The 25,844-nt window shown below is 42.8% G+C and overlaps 3 protein-coding genes across 14 annotated transcripts in view; all 3 read right to left on the bottom strand.

Moving 5' to 3' along the window:
• Positions 1 to 7,275, bottom strand: part of LOC100626206 (ATP-binding cassette sub-family A member 10) — a 47,445-nt gene extending 40,170 nt beyond the window's left edge. Inside the window, 4 exon segments of the mRNA XM_021068074.1 lie at positions 360 to 463; positions 1,080 to 1,244; positions 2,619 to 2,826; positions 6,554 to 7,275. Of these exon segments, the coding sequence (XP_020923733.1) occupies positions 360 to 463; positions 1,080 to 1,244; positions 2,619 to 2,826; positions 6,554 to 6,649 (573 nt within the window). The 5' untranslated portion in view covers positions 6,650 to 7,275.
• Positions 7,332 to 8,660, bottom strand: LOC110256158 (vegetative cell wall protein gp1-like). The gene has a single exon (XM_021068073.1). The coding sequence runs from the start codon at positions 8,658 to 8,660 to the stop codon at positions 7,332 to 7,334; it is 1,329 nt and encodes a 442-aa protein (XP_020923732.1).
• Positions 19,545 to 25,844, bottom strand: part of ABCA5 (ATP binding cassette subfamily A member 5) — a 134,225-nt gene continuing 127,925 nt past the window's right edge. For 7 of the 12 annotated variants that reach the window (XM_021068102.1, XM_021068103.1, XM_021068105.1 and 4 more), the window contains 5 exons: positions 25,509 to 25,628; positions 22,960 to 23,109; positions 22,220 to 22,299; positions 20,586 to 20,641; positions 19,768 to 20,066 (listed from right to left, as the gene is read on the bottom strand). In XM_021068102.1, the coding sequence (XP_020923761.1) occupies positions 19,959 to 20,066; positions 20,586 to 20,641; positions 22,220 to 22,299; positions 22,960 to 23,109; positions 25,509 to 25,628 (514 nt within the window). In that variant the 3' untranslated portion in view covers positions 19,768 to 19,958. Of the gene's footprint in view, positions 20,067 to 20,585; positions 20,642 to 22,219; positions 22,300 to 22,959; positions 23,110 to 25,508; positions 25,629 to 25,844 lie in introns of all 12 variants that reach the window. The other 5 variants (XM_021068106.1, XM_021068107.1, XM_021068110.1 and 2 more) reach the window with 1 other exon arrangement.

The following is a 25,844-nucleotide window of genomic DNA, read 5'->3' as shown; positions in this document are numbered from 1 at the left end:
CAGCTGAAATGCTGAAGAGAAGTCCCTCGTTAAAAGGGGAGGTGAAGAAAGGGGACGCGGCGGTGGTGGGGGGGAGTCCACTGTGCAACTTTCCTGCTCAGGTTGAAAAGGACAAAACCTCAGCCGAGAAACTGAGGAAGGACATGAAGGATGAGGCAGAAGGGAAAGGATGGGTGTGGAGACAGCAGGGTCGTCGTTGTAGAAGGTTCGTGTTGGGAAGCTGGAAGAGAGTTCCAGCTTCTGTCTTCTCAGAACAAGAGGCAAAGGAGTGAAGGGTACGACGGAGGAGGAGGCCGAGACTGCAAGTGAGGGGGAAACAGACAGAAGATCTCAACAGGGTTTTGAAGTTAGGCACTTACTTCTATAATTGCAGCATTCATTGCAGTTGGAAAAGCCACAAACCCTCTTTGCCAGTACGTTGCCAAGGGACAAAAAATTTCATCATACACAGCCCATCAGTGTTCTTCAAAGAGGAGGAAAAACACGGGGTCATTATGCCATGGAATCAATGAATGGAACTAAAATATGAACTTCGGCTCTAAATGAAATATCTAAATGTCTGCCCAAAGTCCATGATTGCACAATCTACAGCATTTTTATTTTATTTTTTATTATGATTTTTATTTTTTCCATTATAGTTGTTTTACAGTGTTCTGCCAATTTCTACCGTACAGCAAAGTGACCCAGTCACACACATATATATACATTCTTTTTCTCACATTACCCTCCATCAGGCTCCATCTAAGGGACTAGACATAGTTCCCTGTGCTGTACCGCAGGATCTCATTGCTTAGCCACTCCAAAGGCAAGAGTCTGCAGCTATTAACCCCAGACTCCCAGTCCATCCCACTCCCTCCCCCTCCCCCTTGGCAACCCCAAGTCTGTTCTCCTACAAAGCTGGAAGAAAGAAGAATATTACCGCACGGTTGCCAAAACAATGAGACTCATTCTATAATGAAGACTGGTCATAAAAGAATATTACTTCTTTTCTCGATTTTATTAATATTCCTCTCAGTCATTCCCAATAGGGGATTGGATGAATAGCCGAAGAATACTGGAATCCATTCTCCCGTGGTTACCTGAGTATTCAAAGTGTTCTCCGATATCTGGGGTTCGATGCCCCCACGGGAACTTTAGCCGATATAAGAAAGTGTCAGTGAACACAATTCCCACCATTTCAGAGTCGTTTTTTGGAAATACTCTGTCCATGGTGTCTTCATCAGGAGTCCCAATGATTGTCCTTCCTGCCATGTGTAGAAAATGTAACTAATCATATAAACTTATTACGAGAGGACACAGAACCAAGTTGCAAGTATCTGGGTTTCCCATATAATCATGGGAGTTATACACTATCCCAAATAGGTGCCTCTTAAGTTAAGGGCTGAACGTCTTTGCTGCTGTTTAAAAGTCAATGTCAATGTGTGAGGCTTGAGATGTGAATGACATACCCCTGACCCTGAACAACAGAGGTCTGAACTGCACGGGTTCGAGTATACGTGGAGTTTTTTGGTGGCAAATACTGCCTTTCTACACTGCCCAGGGATTGGTCGAATGTGCAGAGGCGGAACTGCAGATGGATAAATCTTGGAAGCTGAGGACACCCAGATCCAGGCGCCAACTCTCAATTACTCGGATTTTTCGACTTCCTGGAGGATGGGTAGCCCCCTGTTGTTCAAGAGCCAATTATGTTGGTTTTAAAAAACCAATTTGCAGCATATATTTCTAGCATGATCCCCAGGTCAGTAAAGAAAAGCTGAATTTGTGCACCTATATGCATGTAGAAATACACGTTTATATAAGTGGGCATGTGTATGTTTGTGCACGTATTATCCTAAAAAAGGTACACACAGATTTAAACGGGACCCATGGTATGGATGGAAGTTAAGATGAAGGCAAAAGCGCTCTTCTTTTTTTTTTGCTTCATCCAAGTCTTTACTGCTTAACTTTTTTTAGCCTGGCTATTACCCTGGCAACGAAAATATATTTAAAACTGAAAAGAAAAAAAATTTAAATAATCAATAGAAAGACTTGAGAATGTGGTGGGGGGGGGCGGTTTCTTGCCAAGATTATAAACCGATTGCTATCATGTGAAAATAGTATGCCAGGAGAAATAAATTGCATGCAAAGAATCAGAGCACAACAATCAGAAATTACAGCCCACCCACATTCTTTGGAGTCAAGAACGCTCTCTAAGGCGTTCCCTGATAGCCAAGCGGTTAAGGATCTGCCCTTGCCACCGCTGTGGCTTGGGTCGTTGCTGTGGCCTGGGTTTGGTCCCTGGCCCAGGGACTCAATTAAGCTCCTGACATTTATAATGAACATGTTTACAATCTGCAGAGGTAAACAGGCAATCTGCAGAGGCCAACAGGTTGTTAGTAAGTTCAATAATAATGAAGGCTTTGGAAATTTCTGAAGTCCAATGTATGGCCTTCTTTTAAAATACTTTTTTATACTTTCATGTATTATGTCCTAAAATTTGTATTAATTTTAACACAGTTGCCCCAGTTGAGGACCACGGACCCACAGGCAGGGTAAATAAACTCGATCTGCAAAACGAACTTCAAGTTAAACGTGAGCTGGTGGCATAATCATGAGACCTCGATCACCAAACAACACACCTGTCATAAAGGAAGCCATAGCCATCTTATTCATTATCCTCTGCGTCATGTGAGTGACTGGGGTGTAGGCCACCACCTCTGGATCGGAGTCATTAAATTCATCCACGTGCCCCAGGACACGAGGGGGCTGTTCAGGAAAATGATTAGCTTTGAAGATTTCCCGAAAGGTGCACAAAGACAGCACGAGAAGCAATGCGACTGTCCATTCCTTCAGCACACAAAAGAGAAATGAGCCAAGTTACAAGGGGGCCAGAACAATGAGAAACATTTAAACACAACTTAAGACAGAAAGTCCTTGAGCGTGGCCTCTTTCCTCTCTCCAGCTTTTTTCCTGTCCCAGTTACTAACTATCTTTTGAAGAAACCATCATTGCAAAAACACAACTCTTTTTTTGGAAAAACACTATTAACAAACTTGTTTTATTCAATACACATTCTTCTAGGCACATCTGCAACATTTATAAAAACTTAAGACTAGGTCACAAAGTAAAGCTCAAAAATCTCAAAGACTCAGATTCATACAGACCAGTGTCATCTAGCCACAATACAATTAAAATATATGCAAATAGAAAAAGGTTGTAAAAATGTTCCCCTTGTGTAATAAATAACTCATGACTCAAGTGAAATAATACCAAAAACATTTTAAATACTTAAAACTGAACAGAAAAAATACCATGTATCAAAACTTAAGAGACACAATGGACACAGTTACTTAATGGGAAATGTATAGCCTCAAATACCTGAATAAGGGAGAAGAGGGGCAAAAAACAAAAAAAAAAAACAAAAAAAAAACTAAGAATTCAACCCAAAAGATTAAATAAAAACATGGATAATGTTAGTAGAAAAAAAAATTCTAAAATTAAATAGAAAACAAGTATTCAATCTTAAGAATCAAGAAAGCCAGGAGTTCCCGTTGTGGCTCAGCAGAAATGAACCTGACTAGTATTCATGAGGATTCGGGTTCAGTCCCTGGCCTTGCTCAGTGGATTAAAGATCCAGCATTGTCATGAGGTGTGGTGTACGTCACAGACGTGGCTCAGATCCCGTGTTGCTGGCGCTGTGGTGTAAGCCAACAGTTGCAGCTCCAATGCAACCTCTAGCCTGGGAACTTCCATACGCTGCAAGTGTGGCTGTAAAAAGCAGAAAGAAAGAAAGAAGGAAGGAGGAAAATACTACGTCCATGGATCTTAACCTAGTAGCACAGCACTCCTGGTAGTAAGGCCACTTCAGATTACACGCCCTCATACGGTGCGATGACAGCATTACATGTGATATATTCTTGCCAAAAGTGGTGAGCCTGAAGTTAATCCAATTTTTTGATCTAAATTGTGTTTACAAGAAACACAGATGGTCAAGGGAATGAGTTAAACGACAGAATGAAGAGGGAAGCAGGTAAATACAGAACATAGTGAGTCAGCTCGAGCACAGTGTTGGTCTCATCGGTTTGGTTTGAACAAACCAACGGGAAGCGGCATTTGCGGGAGATTTGAGGAAATCAAACTTGGACATGGAATTAGATGTCTACTCGCAGTTAGACACCTAGATGGAATTACGGCTAACTCTGAGAAGTGTACACGGCGATTATGGAGGAGAACACGTCCTTGATTTTTGCAGATGCTAGCTGAGTATTTAGCAGTCAAGTGTCATGTATTTTATGACACAAATTGAGGGGAGATAAGGAGATAAAACAAAAATGGCAAGATATTAGGATTTCTCACTGTCGTGAAGTGGGTGAACAACCTGACTGCAGCAGCTCGGGTCACTATAGAGGCACAGGTTTGACCCCTGGCCTGGTATGCAGTGGGTTAAATGATCCGGTGTTGCCAGAGCTGCAACTCTGATTCAATCCCTGGTCCAGGAGCTTCCACGTGCCATAGACGGGTGTGACCATTAAAAAAAAAGGAAAGAAAAAAGGCAAGAAGAAGTTAACAGTGATCACACTGCAGCACTATTCACAATAGCCAAGACATGGAATCAACCCAAATGTCCGCTGACAGATGACTGGATTAGGAAGATGTGGTATATATACACAATGGAATACTACTCAGCCATAAAAAAGAATGAAATAATGCCATTTGCAGCAACATGGATGAAACTAGAGACTCTCATATTGAGTGAAGTTAAGTCAGAAAGAGAAAGGCAAATACCATATGATATCACTTGGAACCTTTCCACAGAAAAGAAAATCATGGACTTGCAGAATAGACTTGTGGTTGCCGAGAGGGAGGGGGAGGGACTGGGAGGGACTGGGAGCTTGGGGTTAGCAGATGCAGACTATTGCCTTTGGGATGGATTAGCATTAGGATCCTGCTGTGTAGCACTGGGAACTCTTGCCTAGTAACTTATGATGGAACATATAATGTGAGAAAAAAGAATGTATACGTGTATGTGTAACTGGGTCACCATGCTATACAGTAGAAAATAATAATAATAAAAGGTTAAAAAATGTAAGTTAACAGTGATCAAATACAGATTGTGGGTACATAGCATAGGATGTGACCTCATCAGACTTATATTCTACATTTGGAGATTTTCTTCTTTCTTTCTTCATTTTGCTTTTTAGGGCTGCACCCACAGCCTATGGAGGTTCCCAGGCTAAGGGCTGAATCAGAGCTACAGCCGATGGCCTATACCACAGCCACAGCAACACAGGATCCGAGGTGCATCTGTGACCTATACCACAGCTCACGGCAACGCTGGATCCTTAACCCACTGAGTGAGGCCAGGGATCGAACCTGCATCCTCAAGGATCCTTGTTGGGTTCATAACCCCCTGAGCCACCATGGGAACTTCCGTTTGGAGATTTTAAACACCACTAATAAGTTTTTTAAAAACTGAGTGGGTCTAATATATGCCACAAATAAACCTTTCCACAGAAAAGAAAATCATGGACTTGGAGAATAGACTTGTGGTTGCCAAGGGGGAGAGGGAGGGAGTGGGATGGACTGGGAGACTGGGGTTAATAGATGCAGACTATTGCCTTTGGGATGGATTAGCAATGAGATCCTGCTGTACAGCACTGGGAACTATGTCTAGTCACTTATGATGGAGTTTGATAATGTGAGAAAAACGAATGGATACATGTATGTGTAACTGGGTCACCAAGCTGTACGGTAGAAAAGTGACAGAACACTGTAAACCAGCTCTAACGGAAAAAAATAAAAATCATTAAATACCAAAAAAAATTGAGTGGGTGACCACTATAATGGTACCCTTTATCAACATAACATACTAACGGAGTAGAACTGAACTGTTTTAGGAGCCATCGCACAATAAAAAGGGGGCTGTGAACTCTGTGAGCTCCCACTGAAATGTTAGTGGCTATTTTTAAACAGGACCCAGATCTATGTGGCCATGGCAGCTCCAGCCACACCTCATGGTAACACAGAGCAAATCTCTTCATCCTAAGGTCCATGCCCCTGTACTAAAAAATCTGCAGAAAGCAAACATACTGCACAGTCTTCCCTCATTTTTTGCTAATGAATTTTTCTCCAGCCTTACCAATTACCAAAATTTTATCAAAATGTCCCCAATAGAGCACTCTGAGTTACTCATTTAAAATCTATTTCATTTTGCCTCTTTCTTTTTTTTTTCTCTCTCTCTCTTTTTTTCCTAATACTGAAGTTGGCCCAGGGTAAATCAGAACGACTCCACGAGATTCAAATGGATCACATCTTTGGAGAATGGCTAGTTCTATTCAATAAAAATGCCACTTACTTTGTTTTTCAGGAACTGACATATGAGCCCTTTAGTTAATTTCACCTTTTGCCATAATCTTTAACCTATTCTGCAATATTTGCCAAGTACTATATTGAGAACCCCAAATCAACGAGCCCGTAGAATTTGTGAACATAAAAAAGCAAGAAAAATGGCATAATATGAAATAGTAGATTTTCATTCACTAAATAGGGAAAACTATATATTTGCAGACCACACCAATAAGCTTTCTTTCTTCATCCTCCATTTTTTAAGAAGATTCTTGTAGAGAAGGGCCTGAGTTTGTTGACACACACTTATCTCCTTTTTAATCATTCTGTCCTGTTCATTGAGAGAGATGAAAAGTAAATACTGTGGACCAATAATGAGGTGAGAAAAAGACACACCACCCCCCAGAAAAAAAAATTCCAGTTACAAAAAAGCTTCTGAACACTTTGAAAACAGAGTCCCGGATGTCTTCACTGGAAGCAAAGTAACACACATTCACGAGGGGTTTTTTTGGTTTAAAAGCAGGAAGTATTAATGAGTGCACACTGTCCTGCCAGCTCAGCCTCCTCTCCAGGCTCTCTGGTTACGACACAGATGAGGGCTACGGGGTGAGAGGTCTCTTCCCTCTTGTCTCAAAAGTAAGCTTTTCTGCCAAATCTTGACCTGATAACAATCTCAAGTCAGTCAGAGAATGAGACGTCAGAATAATATTTAGAATCCAGTTGTCCCTTAGTTTAAAAAAAAATAAATAAGTACTCCAGGAATAAGAACCAGCTCTGGGTTTCTGTTATTCAGAGGTTTGCCACACTGGTCTGCCCTTGGAACGGCAGGCTTCTGCGTGCCTATGTGATGGCGTCTAGGAAACCACTGAGGAAAGGAAAGCTGAATCATATGACAGTCATTCCTAAAATCCCAAAGACCTCCTATCTCGCCTTGAAACTCACGGGTGGCCTTTTAGGAGGCAGAGAGGTAAGATGCCTGCAGATGGAAATCGAAATCGAAGTCCTCGTTAGCTAGGATGCCTGGAGTGACTCGGGTGTGCAGGGTCTGCTGGAGTGACTGGGGTGCGCATGTCTGCTGGAGTGACTCGGGTGTGCAGGGTCTGCCGGAGTGACTCGGGTGCGCAGGGTCTGCCGGAGGGACTGGGGTGCGCAGGGTCTGCCGGAGTGACTGGGGTGCGCAGGGTCTGCTGGAGCGACTCGGGTGTGCAGGGTCTGCCGGAGTGACCGGGGTGCGCAGGGTCTGCTGGAGCGACTCGGGTGTGCAGGGTCTGCCGGAGGGACTGGGGTGCGCAGGGTCTGCCGGAGTGACTCGGGTGCGCAGGGTCTGCCGGAGGGACTGGGGTGCGCAGGGTCTGCCGGAGGGACTGGGGTGCGCAGGGTCTGCCGGAGTGACTGGGGTGCGCAGGGTCTGCCGGAGTGACTCGGGTGTGCAGGGTCTGCCGGAGGGACCGGGGTGCGCAGGGTCTGCCGGAGGGACCGGGGTGCGCAGGGTCTGCCGGAGTGACTCGGGTGCGCAGGGTCTGCCGGAGGGACTGGGGTGTGCAGGGTCTGCCGGAGGGACTCGGGTGTGCAGGGTCTGCCGGAGTGACTCGGGTGCGCAGGGTCTGCCGGAGTGACCGGGGTGCGCAGGGTCTGCCGGAGTGACCGGGGTGCGCAGGGTCTGCCGGAGTGACCGGGGTGCGCAGGGTCTGCCGGAGTGACCGGGGTGCGCAGGGTCTGCCGGAGGGACTCGGGTGTGCAGGGTCTGCTGGAGTGACCGGGGTGCGCAGGGTCTGCCGGAGTGACCGGGGTGCGCAGGGTCTGCTGGAGGGACTCGGGTGTGCAGGGTCTGCTGGAGTGACCGGGGTGCGCAGGGTCTGCCGGAGTGACCGGGGTGCGCAGGGTCTGCTGGAGGGACTCGGGTGTGCAGGGTCTGCTGGAGTGACCGGGGTGCGCAGGGTCTGCCGGAGTGACCGGGGTGCGCAGGGTCTGCCGGAGGGACTGGGGTGCGCAGGGTCTGCCGGAGGGACTGGGGTGCGCAGGGTCTGCCGGAGGGACTGGGGTGCGCAGGGTCTGCTGGAGTGACTGGGGTGCGCATGTCTGCTGGAGTGACTCGGGTGCGCAGGGTCTGCTGGAGGGACTCGGGTGTGCAGGGTCTGCTGGAGTGACTGGGGTGCGCAGGGTCTGCTGGAGTGACTGGGGTGCGCAGGGTCTGCCGGAGGGACTGGGGTGCGCAGGGTCTGCTGGAGTGACTCGGGTGCGCAGGGTCTGCTGGAGTGATTGGGGTGTGCACCTGACGGATAACGGGGCTGCTTCTGCGTTTTCAACTTGAAATCCTGGAGGCGGTCTTTCGGCATCACAGCACTGGTGACTGAAATTCATGCGTATCAGTGCTGATGTTCTATACAAATTACAATGTTTAGAGAACTGACTAGACGTCTCCTTTTTTGATGAAAGGTAAAGCCATCTCAGTTCTCCCCTGAGAGTTTCTAAGGGGAAACACCCATCTCCGTGTTAAGGGCTGGAGGGGGTCCATCAAAGACTTTTTCAAAGAAGAAAGAAAGCACAGGAAGAAACAACTTGTCCTAAAGCCTACACTTTCCCCAAAAGTAAAACCCTGCGAATTCTTGAAAAGGCTGTTCAGAGACGCGTAAACCTGACACACAAAAATATTAATAATATTTAGGCACGCTTCTGAGTCTATCTTCCCTTTGACGACCGCACTAAAATACGCTTTTACCACGTTTAAAAAATTAAACCGCTCAGGAAACAGGGTGATTTAGAACCATCAGAACAATGTAACTGCAACACTGTCCATCAAGAGGTCTGGCCTGAGCTGGGTCCTTTGCGCCTTAATTACGTGATGCCGAATGAAAGGTAAAAACAAACTTGGACTTACTGTCAGGAAAACCAGAGGGAGGAACTTAGAAGCACCTTTGAGTCACTGGTCTCTTTCTGTCCAGAAGAGTGGTTCTGTCTGGCCCCTCTTAAAGCTGCTTTCATTCAGTTTGGCTTCTGAAAACAGGCCATGGTGTGTGCGTAAAACGCCTGCCAAACTCATTCTTCACTTGGTAAGATGTTTTCTTCCCAAGTTGTTCCACGGGAGGGTGCTGCTAAGGGCGGTTGGCTATGCATGTCACGTGGTATTTGTTTACTGGTGTTTGTTTAGTGCTCCATCTTCCTGGCATATGCAAAAAGTGATCAGCTTCAAGAAGGAAGAGGGGGGGAAAAAACGGTCCTGAACAAGTCTATATTAACTTTGAATGATTAAAAATTCAACTGCCAAGCAAAAAATGGGCAGATTAGAAAGAAAGGAAATTGAACAGAAAGAGGGAAAATGAGGATCTCAGAAATCAGAATAATTTATACGAGAAAACCTTACCAAAGACTTGACTTGACTTCAATGAAATCGTTCTTTGTACTCACCGACGCCTATGTGCTAGAAAGGACGCTAAGGGTCTGAACTGAACTATTTCATTTACACGCAGAGCAAACCTTTGACACTGGTGCTATATTTGCACACGTTTTACAGATTTAAAAATCAAGACTTAAAGGTGAAGTTATTTGCAGAAGCTCAAGTAAAGGCAGAGACACTCTTCTGGACTCCAAGCCCCCTCACTCTTAGCTACCACTGTGAAAATTATGCTAATAAAAACAAAGATATTTAACACCAATTTTAATAGATTAATCACTTAGACTAGATGGGCAGAATGCTTTTTTTTTTTTTAGCTACATATATTGGACAGTCTCAGAATTATAAACAACCCCTGTTCACCAACCCAGAAAATCTCCTTCCATGATTTTAACTGTAATCAATACATTTCTTGGGATATGGACACAAGTTAATAAGCACTCGTGAAAGGGAAGGGCAGAGAGAGAGTGAAGGACTCTGGTGACTATTCATGCCGTCACTGCTTTCTCGAAGAACACAGAAATAAGTATTTCCATTTACTTTATGTTCCCTCCTGTTTTTCATCACATTTCTCTTCTTGTTTCCTAGTTATTACTAGAAGTAAAATTCATGAACTGGAAAACTCCAAATATTTAACCTGGTCCTGATCCCAGACATTAATGAGAATATTTATTTTAACAGGTAGGAAAAAAAAAAAACAACTAAAATCACATCATAGGGAGTTCCCGTCGTGGTTCAGTGGAAACGAATCTGACTAGCATCCATGAGGACAGAGGTTCAATCCCTGGCCTCGCTCCGTGGCTGTGGTGTAGGTTGCAGACACAGCTCGAATCTAGTGTAGCTGTGGCTGTGGTGTAGGCCGGAGGCTACGGTTCCAGTTTGACCCCTAGCCTGGGACCTTCCATGTGCTGTGGGCGCGGCCCTAAAAAGACAAAAAATAAAAAATAAAATAAAATAAAATTGTATCGTAATACACACATACACTTTCTCAGAAACAAAACTGAAAGAATCCTGGTCCGTTTCCATAGTTTCAGGGATGGCAGTCTCCAAAATGGTGCAAGGAAGTGCTTATAGGATTAGGAGTCTGAGACCCACATTCCAAAGTGTCACTCACGGGCGAAGTGCTTTGGACATGTGACTGTTGCACATTTCCCACAGGGCTGGACCTTTTCTGTTCCAGGACTCTGTACTCTGAGAACAGGGCCGCTCTTCTGCAGGGTCCCAATGCTGAAATCCTCCAAAGTTGGATTTCTGGGTGACCGTGCTCCCTGACGTCAACCCAGCCTTCTTCAGCACACCTCTCACAGGTCTATATTCTTTTTATATTTTTTTCATTGGATCTTTTTGGGGGCTTTTATTTTTTTTTAATTGAAGTGCAGTTGATTTACAATATTGTGTTGGTTTCAGATGTACAGGAAAGGGGTTCGGTTATTTTTCTTTTCTGATTCTTGGACATTAGCGGTTATGACAAGATACTGAATATGGTGCCCTGGGCTGTACAGTAAATCCTTGTCACTTTTTTCTTTATATAGACTTGTGCCTGTGTGTTAATCCCGTCTTCCTAATTAATCCCCCAGCTCTTGCCTTCCTCTTTAGTTACCTCTTTTTCTCTATATCTGTGAGTCTGTTTCTGTTTTGTATATAGATTCATTTGTATTATTTTCTAGATTCCACATATAAGTGATATTACGTATTTGTCTTTGTCTGACGTCAGTGAAGTATAATATTCTCTAGGTCCATCGATGTTGCTGTGAATTTCGTCCTTTTTTTTTTTTTTTTTTTTTTTTGGTCTATTTGCTATTTCTTTGGGCCGCTCCCGCGGCATATGGAGGTTCCCAGGCTAGGGGTCGAATCGGAGCTGTAGCTGCCAGCCTACGCCAGAGCCACAGCAACGCGGGATCCGAGCCGCATCTGCAACCTACACCACAGCTCACGGCAACGCCAGATCCTTAACCCACTGAGCAAGGGCAGGGATCGAACCTGCAACCTCATGGTTCCTAGTCAGATTCGTTAACCACTGCGCCACGACGGGAACTCCCTTTTTTTTTTGTTTTTGTTTTTTTTTTTTGCGTCCTTACATTTTTTTGATAGCTGAGTGATATTCCATTGTGTATATGGACCACAACTTCTTTATCTGGCAATGAACACTGAGGTTGTTTTCAGGGCTCAGCTATTGTGACCAGGGTTGCTCTGAACATAGAAGTGCATGCATGTTTTCGAATTAGAGTTTTCATCTATTCCAGAGAGATGCCCTGGAGGGGAACGGCTGGATCCCATGTGGTAACTCTAGTTTTAGTTTCTAAAGGAACCTCTGTACTGGTCTTCACCGTGGCTTCACCAATTTACACCCCTGCCCACAACAGTGCGGGGGGGGGGGCTTTTCACAAATCTTTTTAATCTTCTCCTTAACCCTCTTATTCTCTGAGTCCCTAGCCCTACGTCTGCACTCTTGCCTTGTGCAGCTACATGACCAGTTTCACGAGGAATCAGAGCCCCCTGGGCTGCCCGCAGCTCCCAGCCCTCCGGGGGTAACTTCCAGAAAGAACGGGGCCCAGCCTGTCCACAACCCTGCTGCCCAGTCTCATCAGACATTACTTTATTGCCAAAAAAACAAAAACCAAAACCCAAAAACCACCACGCTAAAAGGTTTGGAATATTTGGAGAAACACCAGCTCGGGAGGCAGGGCCAGGCAGGGAGTAGACGCCGTGGGGACAACTGCGCAGGTGCCTCGAACTTTCCTGTGAAAAGCGCCTGTGTCTGTGCGGTTCCCACAAGCAGGTCTGCCTGGCCCTGCCTTTTCTGCTGGCTCGCAAGCTCTCCCAGTGCCAGGTGAAAGCTGCACCGGGCGCCCCAACACGAGGGCAGGGGGAGACGCAGGAAAGAGGCGAGCGTCCAAACCGAGTCGAAACCCGGCGGTGGAAGGTTCAAGAAGCAGGAAACTCACCGGCCAGGCTGGTCTTCCTCCAACGGGACCGAGACGTCTCAGCGCCTCCCGCCAGAACCTTCCACGTCCGCGTAGACGCCTTAAAGGGGTTCAGCCAGCGGGTGTTCCATCCAGACGGTCTCGACCACCCGCTCGAGGCGCGCCCTTGAAAATGGCCTTTCCCCGCGGGCACGCGGCGGGGGCGGGGCGGGGCGGGCGGCCTCCCGTCACCCCCAGCTCGCGGGGCAACCAGAGGTCACGTCCTCTCCATGACCCCTCCAACAAGGGCTGATTTTTGCATTTATAACTTAATTTGAAGTCACCTCTTAGTCATATTGGATTTTCCCTCCCGCAACATGGTGAAATTCTTTGGTTCGCTGTCTTTCCCAAAAAATGTATGTTTTACCCTAAAAGTCTTGCCCATCTTTTGCGAGGTTTTTTATTGCCGCACAGTGGTAGCGTTTCCATGATTAACCTAATAGGATTTATTTTGTAACATTTTCTAATTAATTGCTGCTTGTCTCTAGGAGCCGCAGTAATTTTGTATGTTATTTTGAACTCTGCCAAACTCTTATTTATCCTAATTGTACATGTTTGAATTTTCTAAACGACAGATTTATCTAAATAGATTGTTTTATGATTCCTGTTTTCTTAACAAGTCTCTGAATTTGAATCGCTGGGATAAACCCAACTTGTTCCCTCACCCTCTGAGGCTTTCATAATATCCCAATTATTTTCATGGTGCTGGTTTAATTATATCTTGTGTAGCTGGTGTTTCCTTATACAGTCTCTGCTTCCCCCCAATTTTTTTTTTCTACTTGGTCATTAATTATAAAGCTAAGTGATGCTCAGGTTTCTGACCTATAGAAACTGTGAACTGATGAATGTATGTTGTTTTTAAGACGCTACATTTGGGGACAATTTGTTATGCAAAAGTAGACAACTAATGCCCCCTTCTATTTCTCTGTAATGCCCAACACACTCTTAGCCCGTGAAAGTCAAGGCTCTTTCATATCCCCAACTCCTAACCTAGTATTTGGCACAAGGTAGGAATTTAAGAACAAAAGAAAAAGTTGAATTTAAATCACGGACAGACTGACTTACTACAAAGCTTGTGACTGAATCTCAGTCCAGTCTGGGGTGAGTCACTGTACACCAGGCACTCATACACCTCAGAGCGATGTAAAATCTCTTGACCATAGTAAAGTAATCTTTATTATTATTATATTATTATTATTTTTGTCTTTTTAGGGCCGCACCCTCGGCATAAGGAAGTCCCCAGGCTGGGGGTCGAATCAGAGCTGCAGCTGCCGACCTGCACCACAGCCACAGCAACACCAGATCCGAACCACATCTGTGACCTACACTGCAGTTCACGGCAATGCCAGATCCTTAACCCACTGAGCAGGGCCAGGGATCGAACCCACATCCTCATGGATACTAGTTGGGTTTTGAACCTGCTGAGCCACAGTGGGAACTCCCACAGTAACATAATCTTCCGATGGTGGACTCTTCACAAAATTGTCCTTTCTCCTCTAAGTGACTAAACAGCATTTCAGTCAGGCAGTGTTCGTTGCCAGGAGCCCCTCAGGGACAGTTGCCAAACATTCTGAAGTCTGTCCGCGGAGACTCTCACAGCTTTTGTCCCTCAGGTTTCACCTGAAGCGAGACTATCTTGCACGCAGCAGGCAGTTCGGCTGGCCATTCAAGTCTGAAAATCACTGCCTCAGCTAAGGCCAACTCTCACGTTCCTGGGCATCTTGCATCACTCTGACTGATCATCTTCCATTGATTTGGCAGGAAGCCGAGGCAGTGGCAGCCAGCCACCACCAGCCCCCTCTGGCCACTCACACGCCTGCAGGTGTGTGGAGGCCTCGCAGGGGTCGACCTATGACGGCTCTTACCTCATCAGTTCAGTATGTGTTGTCATAAGCCAGAAGCCAGATACCACAAAAAGTCAGAGGTCAAGCATCTAAGCTCTCAAGTCCCACTTCCCCGGGCTCAAATCCCAGCTCTGCCGCTTCAGAACTCAGCGTCATCGGGCAGATCATTTAAGGTCTCCGGCCTCAGAGTCTCCAGCTATAAAGTGGGGGTAAAAATAAACATCTTCACGTCTCCAGCTTGTTGTAAGGATTGAAGGGAAAAAAGAGTCAACCCCAGGGGTTCTCAAACGTGAGCCCACGTCGGAATCCCCTGGATGGTGTGTTCGAACACCAATGGCCGGGTCCCACCCCTGGGCTTTCTGATTCAGCAGATTTGGGCCAAACTGAGGATTTGCAGGGAGAACGAATCCCCAGCTGATTCTGGCATGGCCCGTCAGGGAGTCGCAGTGCAACAATACCCTGCACGGGGTAAACCCTCGATAAATGGCAAGCCGTTACTATTTCTAAATCGCAGTTCTTACATATCAAGTATCCTTTTAAAATATTCCAATAAAATGACACCTTATGGACTTAATCTTGATGCCTTCTCCCACCTGAAAACGATCATTGAGAGTTTTCAGTAATTGCTTATAGGGGAAGGAAAAATCGGAGTTTTCTCAAATATGTATCACTAGTTTAACTATTGGGAGAGAAGTAAAATGCAGACTGTGATTCTATCTTTATTGTTGATGATGCCCCAGGAGCTTATTTCCTGCAAATTTTACCATTCCTGCCCATCCCTCTCCTGAAGAGCCCAATACAATTTGCCTTCAGATTAAGAAATGATAACGGAGCATTCCCTGCTCTTCCTTTGGAAAGCACCTAAAAAGTTTCAATTTTGTGGCTCCTTACAGGGACCAAAGGAGGGAATTAAAACTGGTGATTTAAGAGCTCTTGCTATCAAGTTCCAGCTACCACACAACTCCAATCCATTCCAACCTCTGGCTGTTCTGCCTTTTTCCATTTGAAATAGAATGATGAATGGCTGGGATTTCTGGCTCACTCCTCATTTTTTGTTCTTTGTTCTGACATTCTGAACCCTGTTGTCTCCTTACTATTTCCCAAATGAACTAGTACAAGGATGACCCTTTGGCTCAGCAGTTTACCCTCCGGCTTCCTGGACTGACTTGCTGGCTCCAGCGTGGGCTCTTCTGAGGCCACTGCTCACAGCTTTGCCCCACCCTTTTCTGGAACCAGGAAGGGTCCCCGGCAGCATGGCCCTCTGCTGCCATCTGGTGGTCAAAGGGTTTCACATCTTGCCCTGCCTCTACCAGGCACCTGAAGCATGAGATGCAGGATTGGAAATGGAGCGGGGAGCCTGGACCTTAATAGTGAAGTCTGAGATAAAATGCTTTTTTAATTAAAAAAGGGGAGCCTGCATTTACTCAAGTGTGGTATCAAACCTTCTAATCATGTAGTTTTGTGTATGCTGTCTCTTTTTAAAATGCTTAAAATTATGCTTATTGGCTTAATCTGATTAGATGGGCAAGAGTTGCTTTGGTGCTTGAAAAAAACTTGTTCGTTAAATCTAAAATCTTGTCTAAGTGTTAAAGAGAATCAAATTTATTCAGACATTCTAAGGAAATTGATAAATATGTAAGTAAAACATTAAATACTTGGTAATTTAATCTGTCAAATGTAATAAAACGGAAGTAAAACGGAAGTATATTTTCATGAAATAGACTTGAGATAAAAAGATCCATGAGGATATCTGGTTTAAGTTTAAAAAGTGAATGTGAATTAAAACACAAGTAACGATCAACTTTCTTTCTCTATTTGAAGACTCCCAACAGATACTAAAAATAAACTACAATTTTTAGCGCAAGGTTTTTTCATGTTTAATATGAGCCACTCATTTATTCATTTGTCAACGCTAACAAAGACTCCATTTCATTGTACAAAATGAAGGACTGTCTTAAATGTTCATTTCTTAAAGCTTATTACTAATAATATATTTCTTTTTCGTAAACGGCAGCATTGAGAATTACTTACATATATTATGAATTAAAAATAAGTAAACTTTTACCTTATAAGAATAGCTGATATAAAAATTATTCACCTGAGGATAAATTCTTTCTTTTTTTTTTTTTTTTTTTGTCTTTTTGTCTTTTTTGTTGTTGTTGCTATTTCTTGGGCCGCTCCCGCGGCATATGGAGGTTCCCAGGCTAGGGGTCGAATCGGAGCTGCAGCCACCGGCCTACGCCAGAGCCACAGCAATGCGGGATCCGAACCGCGTCTGCAACCTACACCACAGCTCACGGCAACGCCGGATCGTTAACCCACTGAGCAAGGGCAGGGACCGAACCCGCAACCTCATGGTTCCTAGTCGGATTCGTCAACCACTGCGCCACGACGGGAACTCCCAAATTCTTTCATTTTTAGGTAACATGTTCTTTCAGGAAAGAAAATGAAAAGTCAATGTTGGCAATATTAAATACAGTCAGGATTAAAAAATAAAAAAATACAGTATGGGCAAGTATTCCTACTTTTTAAAAATGAATGCCTTTTTATGTGTTACATAAAAATACAGAATATTTCATCAAATTCAGAGTACAACCAGAAGGAAACGTGTGACCAACAGAACAATAAAAAAGCAGGACAGCGCTTACTCTAAGTAGCATTGTGCTCCAATAAAACAATGTTAGTGCCGCTAGCAAAGCCTCTGTCATATTATATTAGGGTTAGTTGTGTGAGTAGGTAACTTTCTCCTGCGGGACTGTAAGGTCATACAGGCTCAAGTGGGTGGTTATCATTCTATCCGGAGAACCCCCTGCTGGAAACCTGATCACTGAGAAGTCTGTTGAATTCAATTACTGTAAGAAACATCTTAATCATCAAAATTAAAATATTCATTTTAGATAGTTTGGGCCAATTTAAAGAAAAGAGTGCTTTTAAACAGAACCTACAGCTGTTCATTGAAAACCGGAAAAACAAATAAACAAAAAACCTAAGAGCTCACAAAGGGAAATGTAAAATACACACATCAGCACATTTTTTATGCTCGTTCCTAACCCTGCAGACAAAGGTTTGCCCTATTCATCACTAACCAGAGTCACTCAGTGAAGTCCAGCCTTTACTTTTAAAATTTGGTCGTGGATGGAAAGTATAAGCAAGGTGATGCTGCTTTTTCTAACTTTCCCCTAATATATGTATTTATATTTATTCGTATTGGTACAGAAAGTTTTGAAATGAGAATTTAAGACATTTTGAACGGTACACTGTCGATACAGATAAATTTCATGTTTGACCTGCCGTCTCCTTCTCTGCCTTCCCCACTCACCCATGCTTTCCTAAGTATTAAATTATACTTCTGAATAGGAAAACGTTTATTACTGTGAAAAAACAGGAAGAGAACATTCCTACAAATAATTTAATTCATGACCAAAATATGTTCACTCTTAAGTATGTAAAAACTAAAAAAAAAAAAAAAAATCAAATGTCTTTAAAAAACAATGCATACAAGAGCCCAAGAATAAACAAACTGAATGAATTTAATAGATAGAAACCTGATTATGACTGGTCAGCATAGCTACAAAAATACATCCCAAAAAAGCCCCTGGAAATTCACTTGAATATTAGACACTAAAAGATATCTCCTTGAGTTTATGGCACCAGTTAGCAATGACTTGCTTAGAAAATTCTATGTGTTACTTATTAATGTATCTACAGAGGTGAAGATTTTCTTTCCAATGTTTCTTGACTTGTATTTTTACCAAAGATGTAAAAGCAGGATTCTCAGGGTAGGAATCCAACAAAAGTTTTAGTAGCGTGAGGCAAGTGACTTGATAATGAAAGATTAAAACCTAGTGCCAACTAATTCACACAAGGAGAAATAACGTGGCTGTCAGATGTAAAACCCAAGCAGAGACAGTAAAACATTTAGATTAGTTAGAAGCTCTCTGAGACGGTGGGTAAAGTGCCCAGCGGGATCAAAGCCACGGAGGAAAGTATCACTCATGGACCTTGTACTGAGGCTGAAAAACATACACTGCTGTAAATCAGCTGCTGGAGCCTAAAACCACAGATGTCCTATGACACAGCAGAGCAAGAGTTTAATAAGTTTTACCTACATTAGTTATAGCTTCCTTAAAGGGTTTGGCTCAAATTTAAAGCAACTCAGTACTAAATTCTCCTGTTGTGATCAGTGTGCTTTAATTAAGGCTCTTTGTAATGTAAGACTCACACCTCCAACATACTTACTTTTTTTTTTGCAGAGTTCATTCTTTCATTCATTTGGGCTGAACTATGTCAACTGGTAGATCTGATACTTACTGTCCATACATAGGCTCTACAAGGAAGTACTTCTAAGATTACCTTAAGCATCATCTTACTTCAACTCTGTTACAGAGTGAAATTCCAGTTTCTTATTAAAGAGAATTATCTCTTATTTACTTATCCTTAATTTAACCCTCAAAAGTTTATATTCCACCACACTCCAGAGTGAATCTAAATAAACCTATACAGTGATACACTTAAAACTCCATAAAGGAGAGATACATGCAAATAAAATAAAGTTTGTTTCTAGAATAAAATAACACGTGCCCCTTGGAAGGAAGACGATTAAAAATAAACTTATATCTTCCAGGAGGGATGGAGGAGAAGGTACACCTTAATTCTGACAACTCTAAAGATGACTTATTACTCTGGCCACAAACAGTCAAAGAATCAGACTATTACATAATAAGAGTCTAGACATAATTTTCCATAATCATTGAAACACCTCTGAATTTTACCATAAGCAAAAGAACTCTAACTTCATATACCTGAGTTGCTTATGTCTAAAATCACCTAATAGAACAAGGTCTCACTGCAGTTATTTTGGCTGGTGAGCGCCACCTAGCGGATGTCACTTGCCACAAACCTCTACTTGCACTGACACTGTCCAGTGTTCATGCTTTCCGCTCTTGAGAACACCAACTTCCATTCAGTTTCTTCAGAAATTAAAAAGGAGAAGCAAGACATTTTTGCATTCTGTCTCTGTTCTGTGTATTACTTGTGTATTAGGTTTTTATTGAGTTCTGGACATGGCATACTTAGGTAACAAGATGACAGAAACCTAAAAAATAAAGAAAACTGTTCCAAATAAAATTATTCTATCCCTGTTGCTTCAAATCATAAACTTGCAGTTTCTGAAAAGTAAAAAAAAGTAAATATTCACCTTCACAGACAGGCTACAGTTCAATATACTTCAGATACAAACATGCAGTTTCAATGAAGAACACGTAAGTTTTATTTGAAGAGAAGCAGAACACATAACCACAGTATTTCCATGAATGAAGTTGGAAAACTCCAAGTGCTTTCACGGTTCCTCAATTACCATCAAACAACAAACTTTTCAAACCAAAGTTAAAGTAAAAGAGAAAGAAGTTCAGTAAGCGGACCAAGAGCAATGCAAATTCAAAATACTACTCTGTCTTCCTGCGTTCTTTCCCACCAAAGGGTGCTGTTTAAAGTTCCACAACTATTATCTTCTTCCTCTTGTTCTTTCGTGAGTTCCACAAACACCTGCATGAAAGCAAATAAATGAATACAGTATTTTGCACTGCAATTCTCTCAAAAAAATATTTAAATAAATCAGAAATGGTATAAGGCTATACCTAATTATATTAACACGTCAGCTCACAAGAGATACATTGCCATTAACATTATTTAAACAGAATAATCTCCATTAGTCACATCTAAAGATGAATGTTATTTTAGAGGGTTATAGATGATGTGTTTTTTGATTAAGTAGCACTGTCATAAAAATAACTTACAAATATTTAAGCAATGTAATTGGACAGGATAATACGACATACCATCCATCATGATTCATTTCCGTTACTACATTGAAAAAAACAATTGAGCTATTCAAAATAGGCAGATGGAGAACCTCAAGGTGTTTAAAAATTACGAAGTTTAGGAATATTTTTAACCACTGGTCTCTGGCTCACAATCTCCTTTCTTCTCCAATATAAAACGAAACAGTTAGATACTGGACACTTCCTTCTACAGAAGAACTTTATAAATTTAACTTCATGGTACCTGCTCCAGTGTTGCTTGAGAAAAGCTGTATTCTTCGATGGCAAAAGTATGTTTAGCTATTGAAATAAAAAATAAAAAATTACTGTATATAAAATATAAAATTAGCTATTAAAATCTTAAAACACAAAATTAATTATAAAATTAATATTTCTAAATAATAAAGTAGCAGTAACTACTGAGTGGCTAACAGTCTGGTATTTTTTTTTTTCCCCAAATCTCTACAATCAAGTCATTTCAACTGGAAGTTGCTAAAACATGTCACTGTCCTCTATCTTGCTTCCTCCCCCCTTCCCCTAATTCTCTACAGTCCTAAGCGCTATGTATTTAATGGCACCTGCCTTATTTCACCTTTTTCCAAGCAGCTCCTCTTTACCCTCCTTTTCCTTCTTCCTCATTATTCCTTCTTTCCCTGTTCCTTTTGACCCCTGCTCTCTACCTCCCATTCCTCAATTCCAATACAACCTGCCTCGACTTCCTAAACTAGACTCTGGATATTGATCATGTGTCCATACTTTTTTTGTTTTGGACACACCCATGGCATACAGAAGTTCCAGGGCCAGGGATCAAACCTGAGCCACAGCAGTGAAAACACCAGGTCCTTAACCCATTGCACCACCAGGGAACTCCCTCATATACATTTTAATATTTATTTTAGATCCTTTCACAATCTATTCCAATATCAAATTGCTAGTTTTCTAGTCACTCCTTTAATTTAATTCTGCCTAATTACTTCACATGTTATTAATCATGAAGAAAACACCAGGAACTATATAGGTTGTTTCACAGCTTACAAATGCCAGAAAATAACCTGTATATAAACATGGGCCCCAGCCAGGAGACTACCTTTCTCTACTGGGGAGGTGTCTTTATCCTACCTACCATTTATGTTTAAAATGCCAATATCCAGGAGTTCCCGTCGTGGCGCAGTGCTTAACGAATCCGACTAGGAACCATGAGGTTGCGGGTTCGGTCCCTGCCCTTGCTCAGTGGGTTAACGATCCGGCGTCGCCGTGAGCTGTGGTGTAGGTCGCAGACGCGGCTCGGATCCCATGTTGCTGTGGCTCTGGCGTAGGCCAGTGGCTACGGCTCCAATTAGACCCCTAGCCTGGGAACCTCCATATGCCACGGGAGCAGCCCAAGAAATAGCAAAAAAAAAAAAGACCAAAAAAAAAAAAAAAAAAGCCAAGATCCAATAAACTTCCTTAAAAGTTTAAATTTAGGAATGCCTACCCTTCAGGCACTAAGAATTCTCTCCTTTCTCCTGCAACGAACTGGAGTCTAGCTACCATCGCTACTTCAATGGCCTAATACGAAGTATGGATTCAAGAAACTCAATGCTCTCCCTTCTGGACTGAGCCCATGAGGGCCAATGAAGCTGAAGGTCCTCAGAGATGCAACGGGAAAACCGCGGCGATGTCCACTGAAGACAGTACAGGGTTTACGCTATGGTCCAGTTGGTGTACAGAATCCCTAGGCTAGGAGGGTTCACCTAGAGCTTAGGGGAAATTAATAAAAGGCCATCTTCTTATTTACCACAGTTTCTATAACAAACTGAGCCCCAACTTCTAAACGTCATAATAAAATTCTTTCATAATGTGAAAGCAACCTTACAATGTTTTTCAAATATTACTTACCTTCTTCCAGCTTTGAGAAAGATCGTGAAAGGGACTGCACATCTTCCTTAGGAATTTTATAGGCCAAAATAGAAGAAAAACTGCAAACAGAGATAAAACATAGGAAAATTCAAAAGGAACTATGACTGTATGTTCTGAAATTAAAGCTCAACATTTTAAAAGTTCAAAATGAAACGCTGGGAGTTCCCGTCATGGCGCAGTGGTTAACGAATCCGACAAGGAACCATGAGGTTGCGGGTTCGATCCCTGCCCTTGCTCAGTGGGTTAAGGATCCGGCGTTGCCGTGAGCTGTGGTGTAGGTTGCAGACGTGGCTCGGGTCCTGCGTTGCTGTGGCTCTGGCGTAGGCCGGCGGCCACAGCTCCGATTAGACCCCTAGCCTGGGAACCTCCATATGCCGCAGGAGCGGCCCAAGAAATAGCAAAAAAAAAAAAAAAAAAAAAAAGACAAAATGAAACACTAATAACTCATTTTGATACTTATTTAGACTAAAATCATTTGAAATCTTAAATATTTCCATGCACAATAACTCTCTCTTTACCACTGAATAAGAACTTTTAAAACTTTAATATTATTACATATTGAAAGATCTACCATTAAGTTAGACATAAAATTCCAGTCATTAAACTACATTAGTCCAATATTAGTGACCGTTCATTCTTCCTCTAATCCTTAATACAGCAACCGATTTTTATGACTATCTCTCTACAAAGAAGAATGACTAAATTTTTAAAATCTTTACCTTTCTTGACGGTTTGCATTTGGGAAAATATACTGAATCTCTCTTTGAAGACGGTCTACTTCTAGGTTTTCGATACAGTCCTTCAATTTAATTTCCAGAAAGTATCCTTTTCCAAATTTACTCTTCAAATGTTGGACTGTCCCAATACATCTGTAGTAATTTTTAGAAGAAAGTGCAAATGTAAAATAACCTGACAGCTTCAAACTTAAAAGTGATTTAGGGACTTCCCATTGTGGCACAGCGGAAAAGAGCCTAATATCCATGAGGACAGGGGTTCGATCCCTGGCCTCGCTCAGTGGGTTAAGGATCCAGTGTTGCTGTGAGCTGTGGTGTACGTCACAAACATGGCATGGATCCTGCGTTGCTGTGGCTGTGGTGTAGGCCGGCAGCTGTAGATTGGATTCGACCCCTAGCCTGGGAGCTTCCACATGCTGTGGGTGTGGCCCTAAAAAGAAAAAAAAAAAAAAAAAAAAAGGTGATTTAACTACAATCCTTACATTGGAATGCATGTGAATTTTTAAAAATTTTTTTATTATAGTTGATTTACAATGTTCTGTCAATTTCTGCAGTATAGCAAAGTGACCCAGTTATACATATACATATATATATATATATACACATACTTTTTCTCATAGTATCTTCCATCCTATTTTATCACAAGTGACTGGATATGGAATGCATGTGAATTTATATAAAGACTGCAAAGATAAAAGATAATACAGAAAGTCCCCATGCACCCCTCACCCAACTTCAGTTCCCCAAGGCTGTCACCTTACATTGCCATGACACGTTTGTCGAAATTAAGAGAGCAGCCCTGGCGTATCTCTATTAACTTCACAGACATGACCTGCACTTCCCGGGTTTCTCCTCCAAGGTCCTTCTGACCCAGGGTCTATCCAGGGTCCCTCTGCATGGAGGGGTCACACCTCCTCCGTCTCCATCGTCCTGGGACAGTTTCTTACGCTTTCCTTCTTTCTCACAACTTGGACAGTTTTGAGAACTGGTTGGGTGTTTCTGCAGAATGTCCCTCAGTTTGGGGACATCCGTCTTTTTCTTATGATCAGACTGGGGTGTGTGGGTCTTTGAGGCAAACAACGTGGAGTTGCAGTACCTTGCTCATCGTGTATCGGAATGTGATAACCATGTGGCACTGCTTGTTCGGGGCCGTATCTGTCACATTTCTCCACGGGAACCTTACTACCCTCCCCTTTCCATACTTTAAAGAGACTGGCCAGTGCAGCCTAAACTTGGGAGATCACATAATTTGGCATCTTTCTGTAAAGGTTTGTCTCTTCTCCCACATTCATTTATTTATTCAATCACTTATTTATATATGAACTCATGCATATTTACTTTAAATTTTGGGTTATAATCCAATACAATGCCTAACTTTTTTTTTTTTTTTTTGTCTTTTTAGGGCCACACCTATGCCATATGGAAGTCCCCAGGCTAGGGGTTGAATCCGGAGCTATAGCTGCCAACCTATGCCACAGCCACAGCAATGCAGGATCCAAGCCATGTCTGCGACCTATACCACTGTTCACAGCATCCTTAACCCGCTGAGTGAGGCCAGGGATCGAATCTGCATCCTCACGAATACTAGTTGGGTTTGTTACCGCTGAGCCACGATGGGAACTCCTGCCTAACAATTTTTAAAAAGAGCAAATATCTTGCTTGCTTCAGCAGCACATATTCTAAAATTGGAACAATACAGAGAAGATTAGCACGGCCCCTGTGCAAGGATGACATACAAATTCATGAAGTGTTCCATATTTTTGATGAATGGATTAAGAAGATGTGGTGCATACACACAAGGGAATGCTACTCAGCCATAAAAAGAATGAAATTTTGCCACCTGCAGCAACATGGATGAAACTAGGGATTAGTAAGTCAGAAAGAGAAAGACAAATACCATATGATATCACCTATATGTGGAATCTAAAATGTGGCACAGATGAATCTATCTACAAAACAGAAAGAGACTCACAGATATAGAGAACAGAACTGTGGCTGCCAAGAGGGAGGGGGATGGGGTAGGATGGACCGGGAGTTTGGGGTTCGTAGATGTAAACTATTACATTTAGAATGGGTAAGCGACGAGGTCCTACTGTATAGCACAGGGAATTAAATCTAGTCTCTTGTGACAGATCACAGTGGAAGATAATATAAGAAGGGGAATGCACATATATGTATAACTGGGTTACTTTGCTGTACAGAAATTGGCACAACACTGTAAAGCAACTATACTTTAATAAAAAAAAAAAGAAAAAAAATTTTTTTAAGAGCAAATATCATGGCTGAAAATAACACTCCAAGTTGCTGAACAATTACGCCAATTCCAAATGCAAAGTAGCTGGCCAGCTTGGGGGGAGAAAATAACATATTTCCAAGTAATTCTACAGAAAGCGGATTAAAAACTCAGATTTTTAACATTTGAATTAGCATGTGTTATGCATTATTTTAAGTTTCTGAACTGATGGCATTCAAAATCCACTCGTGCACCCACGCTGCAACCCCCACCTCCTAGCAGCACACTGTTCAACACCAACCTTAACTGCCCAGACACCATGATAGCCACTCGATCACAGACTGCCTCTGCCTCCTCCATGTAGTGAGTGGTCAGAATAGCAGCCCGCTTTCTGTTTTTAAATGCAGTTCGAATGGCTCTCCTGCAAAACATAAATAAAGCACAAAGAAGAAAAGAAAGCACCTGAATGTTAATAACAACACCTGAGTTTCAAAAAACCCAACTGTTTGGCTCACTTCATTTATCAAGCATCAATTGCTAGAGTTACTGCATTCCGCTCAACCATGATTCTTCTGATCTCACTCATTTTACCTTATTTCTGAAAGACGATCAAATGGAAAGTTCATAATTTCAAAAA

The sequence above is a fragment of the Sus scrofa genome, chromosome 12 (genome assembly GCF_000003025.6).
Source record: "Sus scrofa isolate TJ Tabasco breed Duroc chromosome 12, Sscrofa11.1, whole genome shotgun sequence".
NCBI lineage: Eukaryota > Metazoa > Chordata > Mammalia > Artiodactyla > Suidae > Sus > Sus scrofa.
The sequence above is the reverse complement of the archived record's forward strand: the minus strand, read 5'-3'. Positions and strand labels throughout refer to the sequence as shown.

Coding starts and splice junctions, on each gene's coding strand:
- LOC110256158 (XM_021068073.1), bottom strand. CDS start 8,660: ATGCCGAAAGACCGCCTCCAGGATTTCAAGTTGAAAACGCAGAAGCAG.